The 20,046-nt window shown below is 35.6% G+C and overlaps 1 protein-coding gene across 4 annotated transcripts in view; it reads right to left on the reverse strand.

The window, feature by feature from the left end:
- Umad1 (UBAP1-MVB12-associated (UMA) domain containing 1) overlaps nucleotides 1-20,046 on the reverse strand; it is a 245,066-nt gene that overhangs the window by 71,178 nt on the left and 153,842 nt on the right. The window contains exon 2 of one of the 4 annotated variants that reach the window (XM_058572165.1): nucleotides 9,552-9,606. The exons of the other annotated variants lie outside the window; for them this stretch is intronic. Within the exon in view, the coding sequence (XP_058428148.1) occupies nucleotides 9,552-9,555 (4 nt within the window). The 5' untranslated portion in view covers nucleotides 9,556-9,606. The remainder of the gene's footprint in view (nucleotides 1-9,551; nucleotides 9,607-20,046) is intronic. 4 annotated transcript variants of the gene reach the window in all.

The raw sequence follows: 20,046 nt of genomic DNA on the forward strand, positions 1-20,046 counted from the left end.
CACAACTTCACAACTCTACCATTGCAGCCAAAAGCAGCCATGGACAATATCTAACCTAATGAGTGTGGCTGTGTTCCAATACAATTTTTATTTACAAAAACAGGTGGTAGGCTACAGTTCTCTAGTCTCTGATTCAGAGGAATATATGTGTTCCACCTTTGCTGGGACAAAAAATTGAATAAAGTTTGAACTATACAAGGGCATAGGAAAGAGACAGCCATTAGAGTACCATCATGATCTCATTCTCCTGGGTGAAGATGGGAGGAGATGGTAGAAAGTGATCATTAGATACAAGGGAAAGTGGAAAGGGGAGAAGTTCTTAGGCATGGGAAGGGAACACTAATGCCTCCTTGAACCATTCAGAGGAGGCTTGTCCAGAGGCTTAGTGGTAGGTGGGAAAGTGAACAGATACTTGGTTCCCACTCTTTCTGCTCCATTAGCATTCACTCCAGGCCTCTCTCCACTCTTCTTTCTGTGGTGTGGTAAGTTTGGGATGACCTGGCTGGCTGCCCATGGTTCTGCCCCTTCTTCCCTTCTCTCCAAAACAGCACATTCTTCTGAACCTCTGAATGGACAGACCTTGGCTTGGGGAAGCCTGCCCCACATATCCTGTAACTGAATGTAACTCAAGCTAATTCTGAGATTCAGATTAAGAAACCCTTTTGCTCCCTGATATAAGCCTCGTTCTTCAACACCACTTTTCCAGGCAATACATATGAGAATTTGATCTCCATCCATTTCTTTTTCCCTCTCAAGCAGAGGGCTGTAATTACTAGCATGCCCTTTGTAGGCCCAAGAGGACTGGAAGGGACTGGTGTGGACTTGATTGGAACCCACTGCATATAAAAAGTTGTGAATGCAAAAAGCTGTTCATTTCTTTTTCTTTTTTTAAGTTAGAGTTTTAATCTAGAATTCCATATCTGAGAATGCAACCTAAAAAACACTGATTCCAAGAGGTTCACATGGAAAAAAAATTTTTTCTCTTGTCAGAAGTATGAGAAAAACCTGTAGGGTATAAATTCTATAGTTGCTTTCCAATGTACTTTACCATCTGAGAAATTCTGTAGTAAACAAATTTTAAAGTTTTTTCACAATGTATTTGACTATGGAGCATTTTATTTAACTGACATCTATTAAAAATGTTTCAGAGACTCATTAACACTCTATAGGAAATGCTTATATAACACTTCTGAAGCTAAAATTGATTACAAAACATATTATTTCTACCTAAGTCTTCAGAAGACCCTCAATATTATCAAATTCATTTGCTTCTGAACACTCATTTTACACAAAGCTAACCCATACTACATCCCTTTTGATGATTTTTTTTTTCCTGACTCCATATAAATTCACTCAATTGTATTTGGGTCTGACTAGCAGTTTGGCAGTTTGCTGCTGCATTCTACTACATAATTCTAATTCCAGAGTAGTTGATAATCTACAGAGTAGAAAAGGACAGCTAGGTACCTTGAAGACACAGCAGAAAGCCCCAGCACTTAAAAATATCTCCCCCACCAATTCTACCAATTAGAGATTCATTGGAGTTAATGAGCTCCTCTTTTAAAATGCAAATACCCTCTGGGAGTATTTGCCTATTAGTCATTCACCAAGTGAAGTAGTGGAAAGAACAGTGGAAAGACCACACCATTAACTCCTTTTCAATCTTCCATACTCATTATACACAAGGCAGCTCGGCACTATACAAAGAAAATGGCTTTGAAATCTGTCAGAACTCAACCCAAATCCTTTACCAAATTTATGACCTTGTGTAAGTTACTTAATTTCTCAGAGTCTTAATTTCCTCGTCTGAAAAATGGGAATAATGATACAATAAAAGACTGCCATAAAGATTGAGAAACCAAATTAAATATTAATTGCAGAGAAGCAGGGAGGAAGTTGGGGTAAAATAAATGTTTGTCTTAAATGTTGGTGTGAACTGCTGTTCTGCCTTTCTCATGTAGCAGGTGCCATATCTTCAGCATTGGAGAACCTATGGATGGAATATTTGTGTCCCCTCAAAGTTCCTATGCTGAAACCTAATCCCCAATGTGACAGTATTAGCAAAGTGACCGGGTCATAAGAGTGGAACCCTTATAAATGGAATTAATGCCTTTATGAGGAGCTGAAGACCAGAGTTCTCCCCTCACACCATGTGAGGGCATAGCTAGAACCAGAATGGAGGCTCTCACCAAACTCTAAATTTGCCAGCATTTTGATCTTGGACTTCTCAACCTCTAGAACTATGAGAGGTAACTGTCTGTTGTTTACAAGATACTCAGTTTGTGGCATGTTGTTACAGCAGGCAGAATGGACTAAGACATAGAGGTTGACAGGACGGGCCTTTACATGCTCTGGCAGTGTTTTGAGGTAGGCTTTATTGTATTAATTGAACAAGGCTGCTGAAGATGCCAAATTATTCCATAATATCATGCTGCTTCCATTACTTATCAAAACTTAAGTTGTCCAAATCAGTTTAATATACATTTAAAACTCCTATAGTTCTTCTTAGTTTTCCCTTCCATTTTTCTAATTCTGTTAATTTAATTCCTTTCTGTTTTCCACTATAATGAAGAAAAGAGGAATAGCGAGAAAGCAAAAGAACTAATTGATTAAAAATATGACCTGCCCAGGAGCCTGGTCAGGATTCTGTTGACACCTGTTACCTAAAGGAAAACGAGGAACCGGGAGATGGGCAAGTGAGAAATAAAGATGGAGCCCAGGCAGAGATACACATGAGAGTTTATTTGTCAGAGCTGACAAATAATGGCCATTTCTCCATAGAGGCAGAGAGGCAACACAGGCTTGGGACTTTTATGTGGTAGACTCAGGGATTAGAGCCAGGTGGGCAGTTAAGGGTTGGGTTGGTATGAGGGAGTGGTGAGCCTTTCTCAGAAAGGCCCTTGGGCTGGAAAGTAAAACTTTTCATAGGATGATGGCTGGCACTTTAGATGGCTATCCAGATGCTAAGCAAGGACCATACAGTTACAACCTCAGAGGAAAATAAACCAAGAATAGGGACAGCTAATCCACAGAAGAAGAATGCAGTTAGCAAACAAATATAGGAAAGAGTTTAAGCTAAGAAAGAAAATCAAGTTAAAATGACACCAAGCATTAATAGATTGACATACCAAAATTATTCTGACCCCAAATCAGCAGAGGAGAGAATACAACTGGCACAATTAATATCATTCTGGTCACAAATCGAAAGCTCAATAAACATCTGTTGATTTGGCTATAGGTACAGGGGGACAATAAGAAAAAATTCTATACACATGTTTGATAAGTATAAATGGCTTCAAAAATACAAAGAAAATGTTAACCTAAGGCTTCAACAGAACAAGCTGCTTTTTAGACATTCATGTGAATTTTAGTTTTAGAACATATTTCTATACAACTATTAGGCCTCAATATACCTTGTGACTGCTATTAAAATCATACAGCTAGAACCCTGCTTTTGATTTTTAAAGCATACTAAATACTTTTGGGCACACACTGTGAGAAGTAAGCATACTAGTGAATCTTACTGAGGTTTAATGAACTTGCTCTAGGATTCCAAAAAATGTCTTTAGGTCTGAGTCTTGTTCCTTTGTAGCTATGGAATAATAATTTTTCTGGAAGATCTTCAAGCAACCCCCCAAATCAATTAAGCCACTTACCACTATGTTAAAAACAGACAAGTCGAGGCATTCTTACTTTTAGGCTGGAAAACTAAGAACTGAAAAGACCAAATTAATTTTGTATATAGAAATTTGTGCAATATTGTATTATGCTATATGGATCTGCCTCAAAAGGTTCTTTGTTGTTAATTATCTTTCCTAAAACCGATTAATTCACAAATTGAGAGAATAAGTTGTGCTGACTATTCCTGAGCCTGATCCCCAAATGCTGCCAACAGCTCCTCACAAAGGTTCTCTGAGTGGTCCACTGACAACAGGTTCTATGGGCTCTGTTGGGAGCAAAGAGAACCAACACATAAGAAAGAACTTTAGTGTGTTTAGCTTGAAGTCCAAATATGTAAGCAACAAAAAACAAAAACAAAAAAAAAGCATACTCATCTCTACTAGGTTTTCTGACATCCTGACAAAGACTCGATGTTCTGCTTATAGTTGGCAAATGACAGCTCTGATCCTTCACCAATAATTCAAACTTAGATTGGAGATAAATTGGTATCAAGTCACATTCAGTGTTCAGTCTCTATTCTAACCAACAGAATAAACTTGTGAAATTATGCGATAGTATCAGGTGTTCTGCTCAGAGTTCTTGGTATAAAAAAATAAATGATCCACTTAAATGAGATCAAATATTTGTCTCAACATTTTTTTTTAATTATCAGTTGGTCCAATCAGAGATATTGGTTAGGTAAACTTCTCAGTTCTTTAAAACTGAATATTTGGATGAACAAAAGAATTATACTGTAGCAAAATTACATTTTGCTAGCAGAAACAATAAAAGTAGTACATGAAACACATTACCAGTCAGGTTCAAATTAAGTCTCATTTCTTCAACAACTGTTTACAGGACATCTACTTTGCGCCATATACTAGGCTAACTACCATGTGAACTTGGGTGACACCATCCCTACCCTCATAGAGCTTACATTCCAGAGGGCATTTAAAGCAATCAAATGGGAAATCTCAAAAAAGATTGTAGAAATGACTCAAAAAATAAGAATTATAGGAATATCACTGAGGTTAAGAAACAGATATTCGCACTGAACACATTGAAAAAGCTGGCCAGCTATATAATAAGATGCCTTGTTAGGACTTTTTGCCCCACCAAATTTCTTCCTAATAAATAAATAACACATTGTATTAATCAGGATGACTACTCTTTTTTTGTTTGTTTTAATTAGTTACACATGACAGTACAATGACCTTGACATATCATACATTTGAATCATATGAGATACAATATCTCCTTTTTCTGAGTGTACAGGTTGCAGAATCACATTGGTCATGCATTCACATACATACACACAGTAATAATAATGTCTGTTTCATTCTACTGTCCTTCCTATCTCCCTAACCCCTCCCCTCCCCTCCCATCACTTCTCTCTACCTAATCTAAGGTAGCGCTATTCTTTTTTTTTTCCTCACATCTTCATACATGTATTTTGTATAACAACGAGGGTCTCCTTTCACCATCCATGCAGTTCCCTTTCTCCCTCCCTTTCCCTCCCACCTCTCTTCCCTATGTAGAGGTAATCTTCTTCCCATGCTCTTCCTCTCTTCCCCATTTTGAGTCACCCCACCTTATATCAGAGAAGACATTCGGCATTTGATTTTTGGGGATTGGCTAACTTCACTTAGCATAATCTGCTCTAATGCCATCCATTTCCCTGCAAATGTCATGAACTTATTATTTTTTACTGCTGAGTAATATTCCATTGTGTATATATGCCACAATTTTTTTTATCCACTCATCCATTGAAGAGCATCTTTGGTTCCACAGTTTAGCTTATGTGAATTGTGCTGATATAAACATTGATGTGGCTGTGTCTCTGTAGTATGCTGTTTTTAGGTCTTTTGGGTATAGTCCGAGAGGAGCAATAGCTGGGTCAAATGGTGGTTCCATTCCCAGCTTTCCAAGGAATCTCCATGCTGCTTTCCAAATTGGCTGAACCAATTTGCAGTCCCACCAGCAGTGTATGAGTGTACCTTTTTCCCCGAGGATGACTACTCTTAATGGAAGTCACTAAAATGACTAACCTACACTAATGGAATCTTCACTAAACTCACTAATGGAAGTAATTAATGTCATTAAATATGCTCTTACTGTATCACACAAAAGTTAGAAGAGTATTTTCTGAAAATATACCAACATTTAAAAAAAAGTTTATCTTTTAAAATTCACCTACAAATCATAGAACACAATTATAAAACAAAGTCACACACTAGATCTAATGAAATGGCATGATGTGTTAACCAGGTGAATACACAATTCAATTACAAAATGGAACAGTAGCTGGTTGGCTTTCTTAAAGATGTGATGCAAGCAATGGAATTCTACTAGAACTTTCAAGAACTAATGTCAAAGCTCCTCAAAATATTCTATGAATTAGAAAGGGATAGAACACCTCCAGGTGGCTGCAGTGATGCACTCCTGTAATCTCAGTGACTTGGGAGGCTGATGTAGGAGGATTGCAAGTTCAAAGCCAGCCTCAGCAAATTATTGAGGCCCTAAGTAACTCATTGAGACCCTATCTCTAAATAAAATACCATAAAGGGCTGGAGATGTGGCTCAGTGGTTAAATGCCCCTGGTTCAATCCCTCATACCATTTAAAAAAAAAAAAACAACCTCCAAATTAATTTTATAAGGTAGTGTCACCTTAATACCCAAAACAGATAAGGTTGCATTAAGGAAAGAAAACTACAAACCAATATCCCTAGTGAGCTTAGATGCAACAATCCTTTTATATGACAGTAACTAATCATATCCAACAACATATTAAGAAGACTGCACATAATGACCAAGTTGGTTTCATTCCATGCTGGGAGCCATTAGCCAAGTAGGTATGACAATTTCCTTGCCAGCGTACCCCATGTTGCTTAGTGGAAGGACTCGTGGAAATAGGACATTTTGCAGTGACATTGCATGTAGGTGACCTTGCTCAAGGACCAGGGTGGACCCGGGTTTAGGGTGTTCCCGGTTTAGGATAATCAGGTTTAGGGTGTTCCAGGTTTAAGATTATTCCTGCTGGGAATAGGGCGTATCCTGCTGCCTGAGTTCCCCTTGAGTTCTCACGGGATTCAGACAGTATTTTTTGGGAGACAGAAGCCCAGTGGGTGTGAATTTGGGCAGAGAACGTGGATTTCCCCAGAACGTGATTGTAGACGGCTGGTGTGAGTTCGGGAATAAAGAGTTGCTGTTTGAATCTACAAGCTGTGTGGTGGCTCGTGATTTTGTGCCCAGCCAGACTGCGGCATTTGTGCCCAGCCAGACTGCAATTCCAGGGATGCAAAGATGGTTTAATACATGCAAATCAATAAATGTAATTCATCACATAAATAGAATTAAGAAAAAAAAATCATGGTCATCTTAACAGATGAAGAGAAAGCCTTTAAAATAATTCAGCGCCCATTCATGATAAAAACACTGAAGAGACTTGGGACAGAAGGAACTTACCTCAACATCATAGAAGCTATATACAACAAACCCAAAGCCAACATCATAGTGAATAGGAAAAACAAAAGCATTTCCTTTAAAACCCAGAACAAGACAAAGATGTCCACTCTCACCACTCTTATTCAATATAGTACTAGAAATTCCAGCCTGAGCAAGTAGGCAAGAAAAGAAAATAAAAGGGATAAAATCAGGAAAGAAAGAAATCAAATTATCAATGTGTGCAGATAATATATATGATCTTATATTTCGAAGATCCAAGCACTACCAAAAAACTGCTAGAGCTAATAAACAAATTCAGCAAAGTAGCAGGTCACAAAATCAACACAGAAAAGTCAACAGTTTTCCTACTCGCTAATAATGAACCTGCTGAAAATAATTCCATTCAAGATAGCCTAAGGTGGGGTGGGGGACAAAAACCAACCAACAAACACATGTAGGAAAACATCTAACCAAAGAGGTGAAAGACCTCTACAATGAAAATCACAGAACACTGAAGAAAGAAACTGAAGAAGGCACATAGATGGAAATATACCTCATGCTCATAGGTAGAATTAAATTTGTTAAATGGCCATACTACCAAAAGCAATACACAGATTTAATGTACTCTTCATTCAAATATAAATGACATTTTTTACAGAACTAGAAAAAAATAGTCCTAAAATAGTTTGGAAGAACAAAAGACCCAGACTAGCCAAAGCGTTTCTAAGCCAAAAAAAAAAAAAAAAACAAACAAACAAAAAAACAAAGCTGGAGGCAATGCAGTATCCAACTTAAAATTATACTAAAAAGTTATAGTAACAAGAACTGCATGGTACTGGCATAAATACAGATACACAGACAAATGGAAAAGAAATAGAAGACACAAAGACAAACCAACAAAGATAGTTCAAAGGTACCAAAACAGACAATGGAAAAAATAGCACTTTTTAACAAATGGTGCTGGGAAGCTGGTACCAATAATTAGAAGGATAAGACTAGAACCTTACTGCTTGCCCTACATGAAAGTCAATTCAAAATGAAACAAGGACCTAGGAATTCGACCAGAAACTTTGCAACTCCTAGAAGAAAATGTAGGGCCAATACTTAGTCTTGGGGCATAGGCAATGACCTTCTCAATAGAACTCTTAAAGCTCAGGAAAGAACACCAAGAATTAATAAATGGGAAGACATCAAATTAAAAAGCTTTTGCATGATAAATGAAACAATCAAGAATGTGAAGAGAACCTACAGAATGGGAGAAAATCTTACTTAACTATTCTGTGACAGAGGATTAATATCCATAATACATAAAGAAATCAAAAAAACTTGCCACTAAAAAAATAACCCAATAAATAAATGGACACTTTCAAAAGAAGAAACATAAATGGATAATATGTGAAAAAAAAATGTTCATCATCTTTAGCTATCAGGGAAACGCAAATCAAAACTACACAGAGGGCTGGGGATGTGGCTCAAGCGGTAGCGCGCTCGCCTGGCATGCGTGCGGCCCGGGTTCGATCCTCAGCACCACGTACAACCAAAGATGTTGTGTCCGCCGAGAACTAAAAATAAATATTAAAAAATTAAAAAAAATAAAAAAATAAATTATTAAAAACTACACAGAGATTTCATCTCACTCACCAAAAATACAAACAGCAAAATGTGTTGGAGAGCATGCAGAGAAGAAGGAATACTTTTATACTGTCAGGAGATTGTAAATCAATATAATCACTATAGAAATCATCATGGAGGTTCCTCAAAAGACTAGAAATGGAACCATCATGTTGTAAGGGTCCCACGAAACATCGGAGAAAGAGACCACCAAGTGACCACTCATGCAATTGGCAGAAGGGGGATTTATTGAACCAGCATGCTGGGGCTCCATGCCCACTCAAGAAGGGAAAGCAGCCCAGAGCCTCGAGCAGGGACTGAGCACTGCTTAAGTACACTTTTTGGGGAGGGTGGAGGGCTTTGTATACATCAGAACAAATCACCATGAGGTGCGGGAAAATTGAACAACGACTCCTAAACATGATTAGTTCATTCATTGGCGGGAACAGGTCAGGCTGGAGTGATAGGTCATTCCTAAGGAGGGGGTTACATTTAAACTGATTGGTCCAGGCCCTGCAATGCCTACGTGCGACCACACAGAGCCCTTATTAAACAACCAAATAGTCAGGGGAAATATTTACTGGGCAGTTCCAAGCATTGTCTTAACAGCTACAGAAATTTCAGGTTTTGCAGGTAGCATAGAAACCTAACAATACCTAATCCTTTACATTTTAACTCAGACCTTGCAGCTTAGAAACTTTACAACACCCGGTCTTTTACCCTTTAACTTTTACACTTTAACTTCAATTTCTTTTACCCTTACAATGTAACCCAGCTATACCATTCTCTGGTATTCATTCTAAAGAATTAGCATACTATAAAAATATATGCATACCCATATTTGTAGCAGCACAATTCAAAATGGCCAAAATCTGGAACCAGCTAGGTGTCTGTCAACAGATGAACGAAAATAAAGAAAATGTGACATAAATACACAATGGAGTCTTAAAGCTATAAAGAAGAATGAAATTTCCAGGCACAGAAGTGCACATATGTAATCCCAACAACTTAGGAGGCTGAAGCAGGAGGATTGTAAACTCAAGGCCAATCATATGTCCAAGGCCAATCATAGGTTCAAGGCCAGCCTGGGCAAGTTAGTAAGAGCTGCCTCAAAGTTAAAAGGGTTAGGAATGTAGCTCCCCTAGTTCAATCCTCATTACAAAAAAAGAAATTATATCATTTGCAAGAAAATGGATGAAACTTGAGGGCATTATGATAAGTCAAAAAAGTCAAACTCAGAAAGTCAAGGTAGTATGTTTTCTCATATGTGGAAGCTAGAGAGAATAAAGTAAAAGAAAGGTTTGTGTGTGTGTGGTGTGGGGGAATCTCTTGAAAATCAAAGTGAGACTAATAGAGTAGAGTAAAGGGACCTGGGGGAGGTAGGATGGGAGGGAAAGGAGAAATATTGGGGAATGAAATTGACCAAATTATATTGTTATATCATGCACATGTATAACTATGTAACAATGACTCCCACTATTATGTGTAATTATAACCCACCAATTAAACATGGAAAAATTTTTAAAAGATATCACATTTGTCATTTACTTATATAATATGAACACATGAAAATCCTTAGGATTATAATATGCTATGTCATATTTAAAATGCTCATACAAAAAATGAAAGGAAAAAAGTGAAAGTCATATGCTAGCCTAGATGGACTGGCCACAAAAACAAGCAAGCGAGGGAGGGGCTGCAAGTAGCAAGGAATCCTGGGCTTTTATATGCATAAATAAAGGTAAAACCTGAGATGTCTAATTGCCAGTGGCAGGGCAGTGCATTTCACCTTTCAGTGTGCATAAGAATCACTTGTGGTGCAAATTCCTTAGTCTTAGAAGAGATTTCTGACTTGAGAAGTCTAGTAAAGGGCCTACAAGTCTAAATTTTTAACAAGCATTCCAAGAGATTCCAATGCAGGTAGTTCATGGACAATACTTTAAGAAACATCGAAACAGACAAATATAGCCTTAAATAGCTAACAGATTATCATCTGCCTGACTTTTAAAGGTATCTTTCCTTCGCTACCTCCATTGTTCTGTCTCACATTGTTCAAATATTTAAGAGTACCTATCTCCCTACTAAGATTGGGACTTAATAATCTAAGTTTTCCCACAAGAAATTGAAGCAGAGTTTCAAAGATGTATTTGTACATCCATATTAATAGTAGCACTATTCACAGTAGTCAAATGGTGGAAGAAATCCCGACATTCATTAACAGATTGATAAAGAAGATATGGCATATACATACAACAGTGTATTATTCAGCCTTAAAAAAGGGAAATTCTAAACATGCTACAATGTGGGTGAACCTTGAAGACACTGCTGTCACGAAAAGATATCTAGTGTATGATTCCATTTATATGATCTACCTAGAATGATCAAATTTATAGGGACAAAGAATAGAATCGTGGTTGCCAGGTGATGAGGGGGTGAGGGGAATCAGAAGTTGTTGTTTAACAGGCAGTTTCAGTTTTGCAAGATAAAAAAGTCTTAGAGATCTGTTTTATAACAAGGTGAATGTACTTAACACTTCTAGAGTATAAACTTAAAATGGTTTAATCTTAAGTAGGATGTGTTATTATAATAATTTTTTTTAAAAAAATGAAATGTGTTAATCATCTATTTTAAAAAAATAAAATGGTGAAATTTCAGTCAACTACTGGTCAACATTTATATTTTTTCAATTTAGTTTCATTTTAATAATTGCTTACATACAAATGCTATAATTAGTTTTCATTCCATACTTAAAGAGAAAAGGAAGAGTCAAATGAAGCAAGTATGTTTTCTTTCTCTGCTACAAAATTGGTTCTGACTCAATAAAGGCCCTAACTACCTGGCTATAATAAATAGTTGGATCAGCTACTCAGCTAGTACACATACTAATAAAAAATAATAACCCATATCAGAAAAGCACACAGATCATTTTGTACTAGTACAATGATGGTTCTCTTGATGTATAGCTGCAGGATTATTTATACTCATACTATTGGTAATAACACATTGTTAGTAATGCTGAATATCAATGTGTTATCTTTTCAAAAAACTTTCAACTTAGATATATAGGAGTCACTTAAATTAAGAAATTTAAAGTAGAAAAGTGTTGGACACATATATGAAGCACAGTTATAGATTATACAAACTCCAAGGCTAATATGCATATTCTACAATGAGACTGAGCACATAAGATGGCTAAGTAGCGTGAGAGGCCTGGGGATGGAGCTCCATCATGCAGAAGGCTCTGGGTTCCATCCCCAGCACTAAAAATACCCACACAAACCAATAACATTCAAGTAGTATGAAATTGCTTGATTCTGAGCAGAAAGTAATGCAGAAAGAGCAAGGACCATTCTTTGCCTAAAATGTTCCTCGACCCAGATCATGACCAGCTGATGTGCACTCAATCCTCATCCCTAGCCTCAATACCACCATCAAGACTCCCTCAAAAGAACTCATGTTCTTGTTCTTCTCTAAAGCACTTCATACATTTGCAATAATCATTTAATTACATGCAAGTGCAATTACTATACTAATAATTGTTGAATTACTTGCAAGTGCAATTACTATACTTTCTGAATCCCTGTTGTTCCTACTAGACTATCAGTACTGTGAGGACAATGACACAATTATTTAATTCCCTACAACACTTACAGCATCTGGTACACTGGCTGGCACCCACTAGGCACACAGTAGGCCCTTACTAAATGGCATTAAAGCAAATGCTGGCAAGGTCCAGAGAAGTGACACTCAGGGAATTAAAAGTTTCTGATGAAACTATGGGTTTGATGCATGAAGCTGAAGAGGATATACTATGACTGATAAAAGGAAATAAGTTTATTAACAGCACTTAAAACTGAGTGAAAAACAGAGGCTGAACAAAAGGCTTAAGGAGAATCAATAATCACAGCTCTAACATAAAGTCTGGACAAGATATCTGCAATAAAGAAGGACAGGGTTAGCCCAACTGTATGCTACATGGAAACACTTCCTATTCCTTTGTAAAGGGAGAAGAAGAAAAGCAAAGACTTTGAAATTTCATTAGAAAAACTGATAGGATTCTAAGTATTTGAGAGAGATGGTACAGAGAAAATATTTTACTGGGTTCTATTTTGTTTCAGTGCACTTGAGATTAAATACATGAAACACAAGCGGTGTCTGAGGCTCCTAAGTATTTTTATCTTATTATATTCAGTATTATATTAAGTTTTCTGTCTTTGACCAGTTTTGGACTACATATTTATGACAATGGGATCCTAACTGGATCAAATTACACTTATTCCATGTGGTATGTCACATACATCTAGAAAGAATAAATTTAAAAAACAAAACTAATGCTTGATGATTTGATCATTCCTCAGAGTCAAACACTGATAAGGATTTTTATCTTCTTATAAACCATTATTAGATTTTATTAGTATTTTAGGAAGTCTTCTCAATCCATTGAATAAATAATATTGGCTCAAAAAACCCATATTTAGAAACATATACATTAGAAATATATGCCAACAAATTTGTGATAATTAAAAAATTCCCCTAAAAATAATTGTACTGTTCCAGAAAAACTGCAGGAATTGCTGGGAAAGGGAGGGGACATGGGGTAATTAATGATGGTGAATGTGATGATCATTATTATCCAAAGTACAGGTATGAAGACATGAATTGGTGTGAATATACTATGTATACAACCAGAGATATGAAAAATTGTGCTCTATATATGTAATAAGAATTGTAATGCATTCTGTTGTCATATATAAAGAAAATAAATAAAATACAGGAAGCAGGAAAAAAGGAATTGCTAATTTTAAGACCAGTTAAGCTGTGAAAATATGTATCAGTCTAAAGTTATGAAAATTGTACATGGCTTCTATCTTAAAATTATACTTCTAATTTATGACTACAAAATTCCTCAGTATTATGTGGTTTCCTAAATCAGATTCTCTTGAAATTAGAATTAAATTCCTATTATGTCCTTATATCATCATGTTTCAGTGATTTCAAATAAATTTAGCAATTTTCTAGGGCTCTAGTGTAATAGAATTCTAGTGTAATAAAATTCAAATCCAATTGTATATATGCCTAATTGGAAAACCTATTTTAAAAATTTCAGTCTCTAATAACTTTTTTTTAAAAAAAATATGGAAGACGAGGATGGAAAAGAAACACATTAACCATCCATCCAGCACTGTTATACAAAGTTGTCCAAGAGTAACTGCTTCAGACAATTCAACTTGTCTTAAATTCTTTGTCTTCTCCCATTCATGTGGAAAAACTTAAAAGGAAGCAAGCCTCCTCCCCTTGGCTGTCAGGCTCTGTCTTCATGCTGTAACAAAGTTCACCAATCCTAGTGAGAGCAAAGCACCTGAGAACCAAAGCAGAGTAGCCATGGGGATAGTTTCCAGTCTCAGAGAAGAGCTAAAAGTATTCATCCCAACACGGCTTCCACACAGGAGAAATAGCGAATGTTCAACTCTGTGATGGCACCAACTGCTCCGTGAACCATGCATCTCCTAACCCATCTCATAGCAAAAGAAGGTGGGAAGATGAGGATAAAGAATATGGTTCCTTGTTAAGCTTCTGATTCTAAGATTATAGCAAATGCTAAAATAGCAAAAAGTTTATCAAACTGCGAGACTGCACATGGTGGGAGTGGAATGAAGAGCTGGAAAATGCAGGGCTAGGCCCTGAGTTCTCAAAACAGTAAATGGACCTGTATTAAATATCAATGGAAAACAAAAAAAAAATCCCCCAAATTAAATTATTTCGGGCTTATCTATTATTGCTAATTATCCAAAGACCTGTTTTGCTATAGATTGATGAGCTAGGGTTTTTATTTCCCAATGTACATACATAGAACATTAAAAAAAAAAAAAAGAGGCCATTCTATTTGTCTATGTATCTATGTCTATCATCCTTCTGCCCTCTCTTCCTGAATAATTCAGTTCCAACAGGTTTAGGCAGTGTGCGGATGCTGGAGTTCAAGTGGGGAGAGGAGGACACAGACATTGACCTCCATGCCTGGTAAAGAGGGGCCTAGATCATCTTATTGTGACAGAAAGTGCTCAAAGAATGAGCAGGACAGTTTGAAATGGCTCTCACCAACCAAAACTGTGAGATTTTACACCTAAAAATAAATAATATTTTGACATTATACAAACATAATCCATTACAAATAGAAATTGATACACTCGGATTGATATATATGAAAAGAGGATAAATTTTTTCTGTGCAGTGGAATGCCAACGGATAAATGGAGGGAGAAGGACTGAAGAAATTATAAAATCACTGCTTGGCAACTATCATAATAATTAATTCAATCAAGAACCATACAGAGATGCTAAAACTAATGGGTAAGAAGTTGATGAAGAAAACGGAATTATATAGTCTTTAAGTACTTCCCTCTAAAAACTGAGTATAATGTGAAAATGAGTAAATTTCCCAGTGGAAAAAATCTGGTAGACATGACCTTGATTAAGAGGTATGGTCAACATCTCTAGTAATGTAGCAAACAGAATTTATGCACCACCTGACAGGATGCAATAAGAATACATCACTTCCATGATATTCCTAACAAAAATACCTCAATGATAATCTGAATCTAATTATGGGAACATGTCAGAAACCCCCAAATTGAGTATTGCTATAAAATAGTTGGCTTGCAACCTTAAAAATATCTATAGATATTGAAGACCAAGGAACATTGAGGAATTGTTCAAAATGGAAGGATATTAAAGAGACCTGAAGGTCTTCCTCTTCTCCTTAATGGCACAGTATTAAGATTTTTTTTTTTTTAAAGGACACTCCCATATGGGAACTCTCACCCATAAGCTCTGTCTAAACATCTGGGTGGAGGAAACTAGAGACAGACTGGGCCAAGCAGCCATGGCATTGAAGCAGTTCACAGGAGAAGACTGTGTTTTCAGAAGCAGATGCACTGACAGATCCTTTGGCATCAGAATAAATAAAAAGACTGCCTCCCATTCTACAGTCTGTGGGGCTGAGGCAGAGGAAATTCTGGAAAAAGTTCTAAAAATATAGGAGTATAAATTAAGAAAAAAATAACTTCTCAGGTAGTGGAAAATTTGGTTTTAGAATCCAGGAATACACTGATCTGGGGATAAAATATGGCATAAAAACTTTTGGTACCTATGGCCTGGACTTCTATATGGTGTTTAGTTTAGTTTAGATCCAGTTTTCCGCACTACAGACAAGAAGCACAGAACAGACTGCACTGAGGCCAGAGAATCAGCAAAGGCCATGTGCTGGTCCCAGAAGAAATATTATGGGATCATCCTTCCTGGCAAATGAATTCCTCTTTCTACCAAAAAGGCAGAGAGAGAGAGAGAGAGAGAGAGAGAGAGAGAGAGAGAGAGATGCATGATAATTAAATGCAACATGTGCTTCTGAACTAGATCCTTTTGCTTGAAGTATATAGTTGGAACAAAACCTACATGGGGCTTTTAAAATTAATTTCCTAATTTTGATGGTTGATAAAGATGTCCTTGCATTTAGGAACTACATTCTGAAGTATTTGTAAACAATGACAGATCACATTATCATTTTATTCTCAAATGATTCTGGAAAAAGAAAATAATCTTTGTGCTGGTTTTTACAACATTTTTTCCAAGCTTGAAATAATTTCAAAAATAAGTAAATCAGAAGAATAACAAGGATGGATAGAATATATAGATGATATAGATACACATAAGTTAATAGATATAGAAATATACCTCATAGAATTCTTTAACCCGCCAACTAAAACCAAAAGTTTTTTGGCCTTTACTTTTAGCTTTCCTATGCCACTAGTTCAGGTTACCATCATCTCTTGCCATGATTTCTACAACTGGCTACACAATCAATCTCCCTTGCTCTAGTCTTGATCTCCTTCCTCCAAGCCACTCTTCTCCTCTTTCTTAAACAGAGATAGGGCATTCTCTCCACAAACACATCCACTACCATATCAAGGCCCCATTGTACTGAGGATAAAGGTCAAATTCCTTGGTATGGCTTACCAGCCCTGGATGATTCCCCTGATCCAACTCTATACTCTAGTCATTAAACAATTTTCATATCCTTAAATGCACTGTCTCTCAAATGTGCTATTCTTTCTGCCATGAACACTTTTCGCCATTCTATCTCACCTCCTTCTTACTGAGCACACAATAAATTCTCAAGAGATATTCAATGTAATGAATACTTGTATAAATTCTTAAAAGTCATTACTATATTCCCCAAACCATTGTTTAGAAAGTTTTCATTCTTTATCACTATTTTGTACCATAAGCAGATTCAATTCTTATATAAAATCCCATTACTATTTAATTATATAATATATTTCTATTTAATTACTACAACCTGAAAGATGATCTCAGACTCTTCATACACTCATAAATGACTGCACAGGAAATGGGTAGGCTCAGTTCCCCAAGGTTGCTTCACATGGAACAAAATCTCCAACACAATTTGGATAATTAGTATAACTTCTTAAGAAGGAGGGGCAGAAATTAACTTAAAAATATATGCAGATGATATGAAAATGTACACAACCAGGTTGGTCTTGTTTATTCTCACATACAGAATTTATCTCAAAAAATTTTAAGCAAATATTTTTCCTACTATTTATGGAAACTCTGATAGCTTCTTAAAAGGAGATAAGCTCCTTTATAACAAGCTCTTTATAACAACTTTGTGAAATATGAATAATTTATTTAACAAGTAAAGAAAATAATGAAAGTTTAAAATGTTCCTAGCATTGCAAACTATGTGGTAGAGTCACATTCAAACTAAAATCTGTTTCAAGAAACATATTTTTTCTAATGTAATTATAAAATGAAATTATTTACAATTTTCTTCATGAGTAATATCTACACTTAGAATAGCACACTGTCACAGGTACCTGAATCCATTTATTGTCTTCAATTTTTTTCATTAGTTCACCTCTTTTTGTGTGAATGTACCGAATTAGAGAAGATATCATATCATTTCTGGATTTGTGTCACTTAACAAGAAGTACTCTGTTGTTTCATAGCTTTGTACAAACTGGACTGAATTACCACATGTGGGTGGACATTTGTTGAAGAAGTTTTGTTATTGTTAGTTTTTAATAATGCCATTGGTGTGTTTATTTTGGGGTCTGGTGTTTTATTTCGATTTTATCTTAAGGTCTTGAAACCAGAATTATACCTCTTTAGTGAAAGCACATTAGCTTACCTCTAAATTCCCAATAGTTCATTTTTAAGCTAAAAGTCTTGGTAGTTAAGGTCTGGAAGCAACCTTTGAGTTTATCTTGGCTCCTTCATCCCCACTTCCAAATCCATTTTATAAGTGAGATCTGGAACAGAGTGTCCTGATTCTTACCTTCCAGCTCCAAAGCTTAACAAACACATGGAAACAAACCCCACAACATCTGTTTTGTTATCTTCTATATTACAAAATATAGAATTCTCAAGTTCTCATACTCCAATTCTATTATCAGTAGAGATAGAGAATTCTTTTTATTTTGACAAGAGAAAATATATCTCAACAAGTAACAGCCTTGGCTTACAGATCACTCAGAACAAGATTCAACTATCTGTAAATGATCTGACCTAGTTTCATTTTACAAATTGGACAAGAGGGTGCAACCAGACTTCTCTTACAAAGATTAAATGAGAGCCTAGATAGTCTCTTCCTAAAAATCACCGAACTACCATCTCAAATGAGAACAGTTAATCTCTAGATCAGACTTTGCCAATGAGTATGTAGGTTCACACAAGAGACCGTACACTAGATGTTCTGCTACTGTTGCTGCTATAGGCACAGGAGGTCAATAATGTGGATGAACTACAATTACAGTATTATTTTCTGATCAGGCTTGGGGTTCAAGTTTCTAGGTAGTTGAAATGACCCTTAATGAAAGAACCTAAATTTAAAATGAACAAATAAATAAATAATAAAACAATAAATTCAAAGTTTAAAAAATTAACTGGAGGAAAAAAAAATTTTTATTATATATGCAATAGTATACATATCCACAACTTAGATATATTTTCTTTTTCTTGAGGAAACATAGATAAAATGTGACATAAACATAAAGGTATTCAGATGAAAAAATGATATACGGAAGTAAAGAATCATTAGAATGATCCAGAAGAAAGGTATATGAGAATACAGGAGAAAAATAATCTGAGACCAAAAGTGAATGAATTTCATTTTTTCCTTTTTACTCTAAAGTTTATTTTTCATTAGATTTTAAAAACTTCTCCCCAAGCTATGTATTCCTGGGAGTGGGAGGAAGAGAACCATAACAGAGAAGAGATAAGGGAAGTTTAAAAAAAAAAATGGAAAAAATAAATTTAGAATAACAAGTGGTCAGTAATGTGTTTTTATAACTACTTTGGCCAATGATACATTATTTTCACTTTTTAAAATTTCTTCATGAATTTTAACTGTGATTTGTGTCATCATTCGAAATATAAAACTAGAGAAAATACTTTGGATTTTAAAAAGATGAATTATATGCACAAAAATAACAGAGTTTTGAAATGATCAAAATACTGTTTTTCTATTTTTAAATATTTTCTAGGTTATTGTTTTCCTATTTCTTTATTTCAGATATCAATTTCTAATTTCTCCCTTTCTGAACTTAGAAATTAGAACATCCCAAAAGCATTATGCAAGATAAGTAACTGTTAACAGAGTTCAGTAAAGAGAATTAATACAAAATTAGTACACTGTTAATATTAAAACTCAGCTTTCTAATAAAACTATAAATAAATAGCAGAAAAAATAAGTATGGTAAAGGGAAGGGAATGGGGGAGGGAGGAAGGAAGGGAAATGGAAAATACTGAGGACTGAATTAGAGCAAATTATATTGCATGCTTTAAAGAGCAAATTATATTTCATGCTTTTATAATTATGTCAAAATAAATCCTAATGTTATGTATAACTAAAAAGAACCAATAAAAATGTGGGGGGAGGATCCAAAACTGGTGTTTCAAATAATGGGGAAGAAATCATACAATTCCCAGTAGCCATGAAATAGAAAATATTCAAAATATAATTTTAAAAAAATACAGGTCCTTAGGCAAATAAAGCTATAAAATTTTAGTAAATGGAGAATAAAAGTACTTAAATAAATAGTGAATCATTCCTAGATAGGATTATACACATGAAAAATTCTTTCCATGCTAATGTATAAAAATGCTAGTAACAGAATTTCTGTAAAATTGCCAGTGCCTTTTTTTGTTTAGAATGTGGCAATGTAATTTAAAGTTTGATTCGAATCACCAGATAATTTTTGAAAAAAGACTAAAGGAAGAAAGCTGTGCCCTATATACTATTAAGTTCTTAAA

Source organism: Marmota monax, unplaced genomic scaffold (genome assembly GCF_021218885.2).
Source record: "Marmota monax isolate L192 unplaced genomic scaffold, Marmota_monax_Labrador192_F-V1.1 WCK01_AAM20220418_F8-fsc00144, whole genome shotgun sequence".
In the NCBI taxonomy this organism is placed as follows: domain Eukaryota; kingdom Metazoa; phylum Chordata; class Mammalia; order Rodentia; family Sciuridae; genus Marmota; species Marmota monax.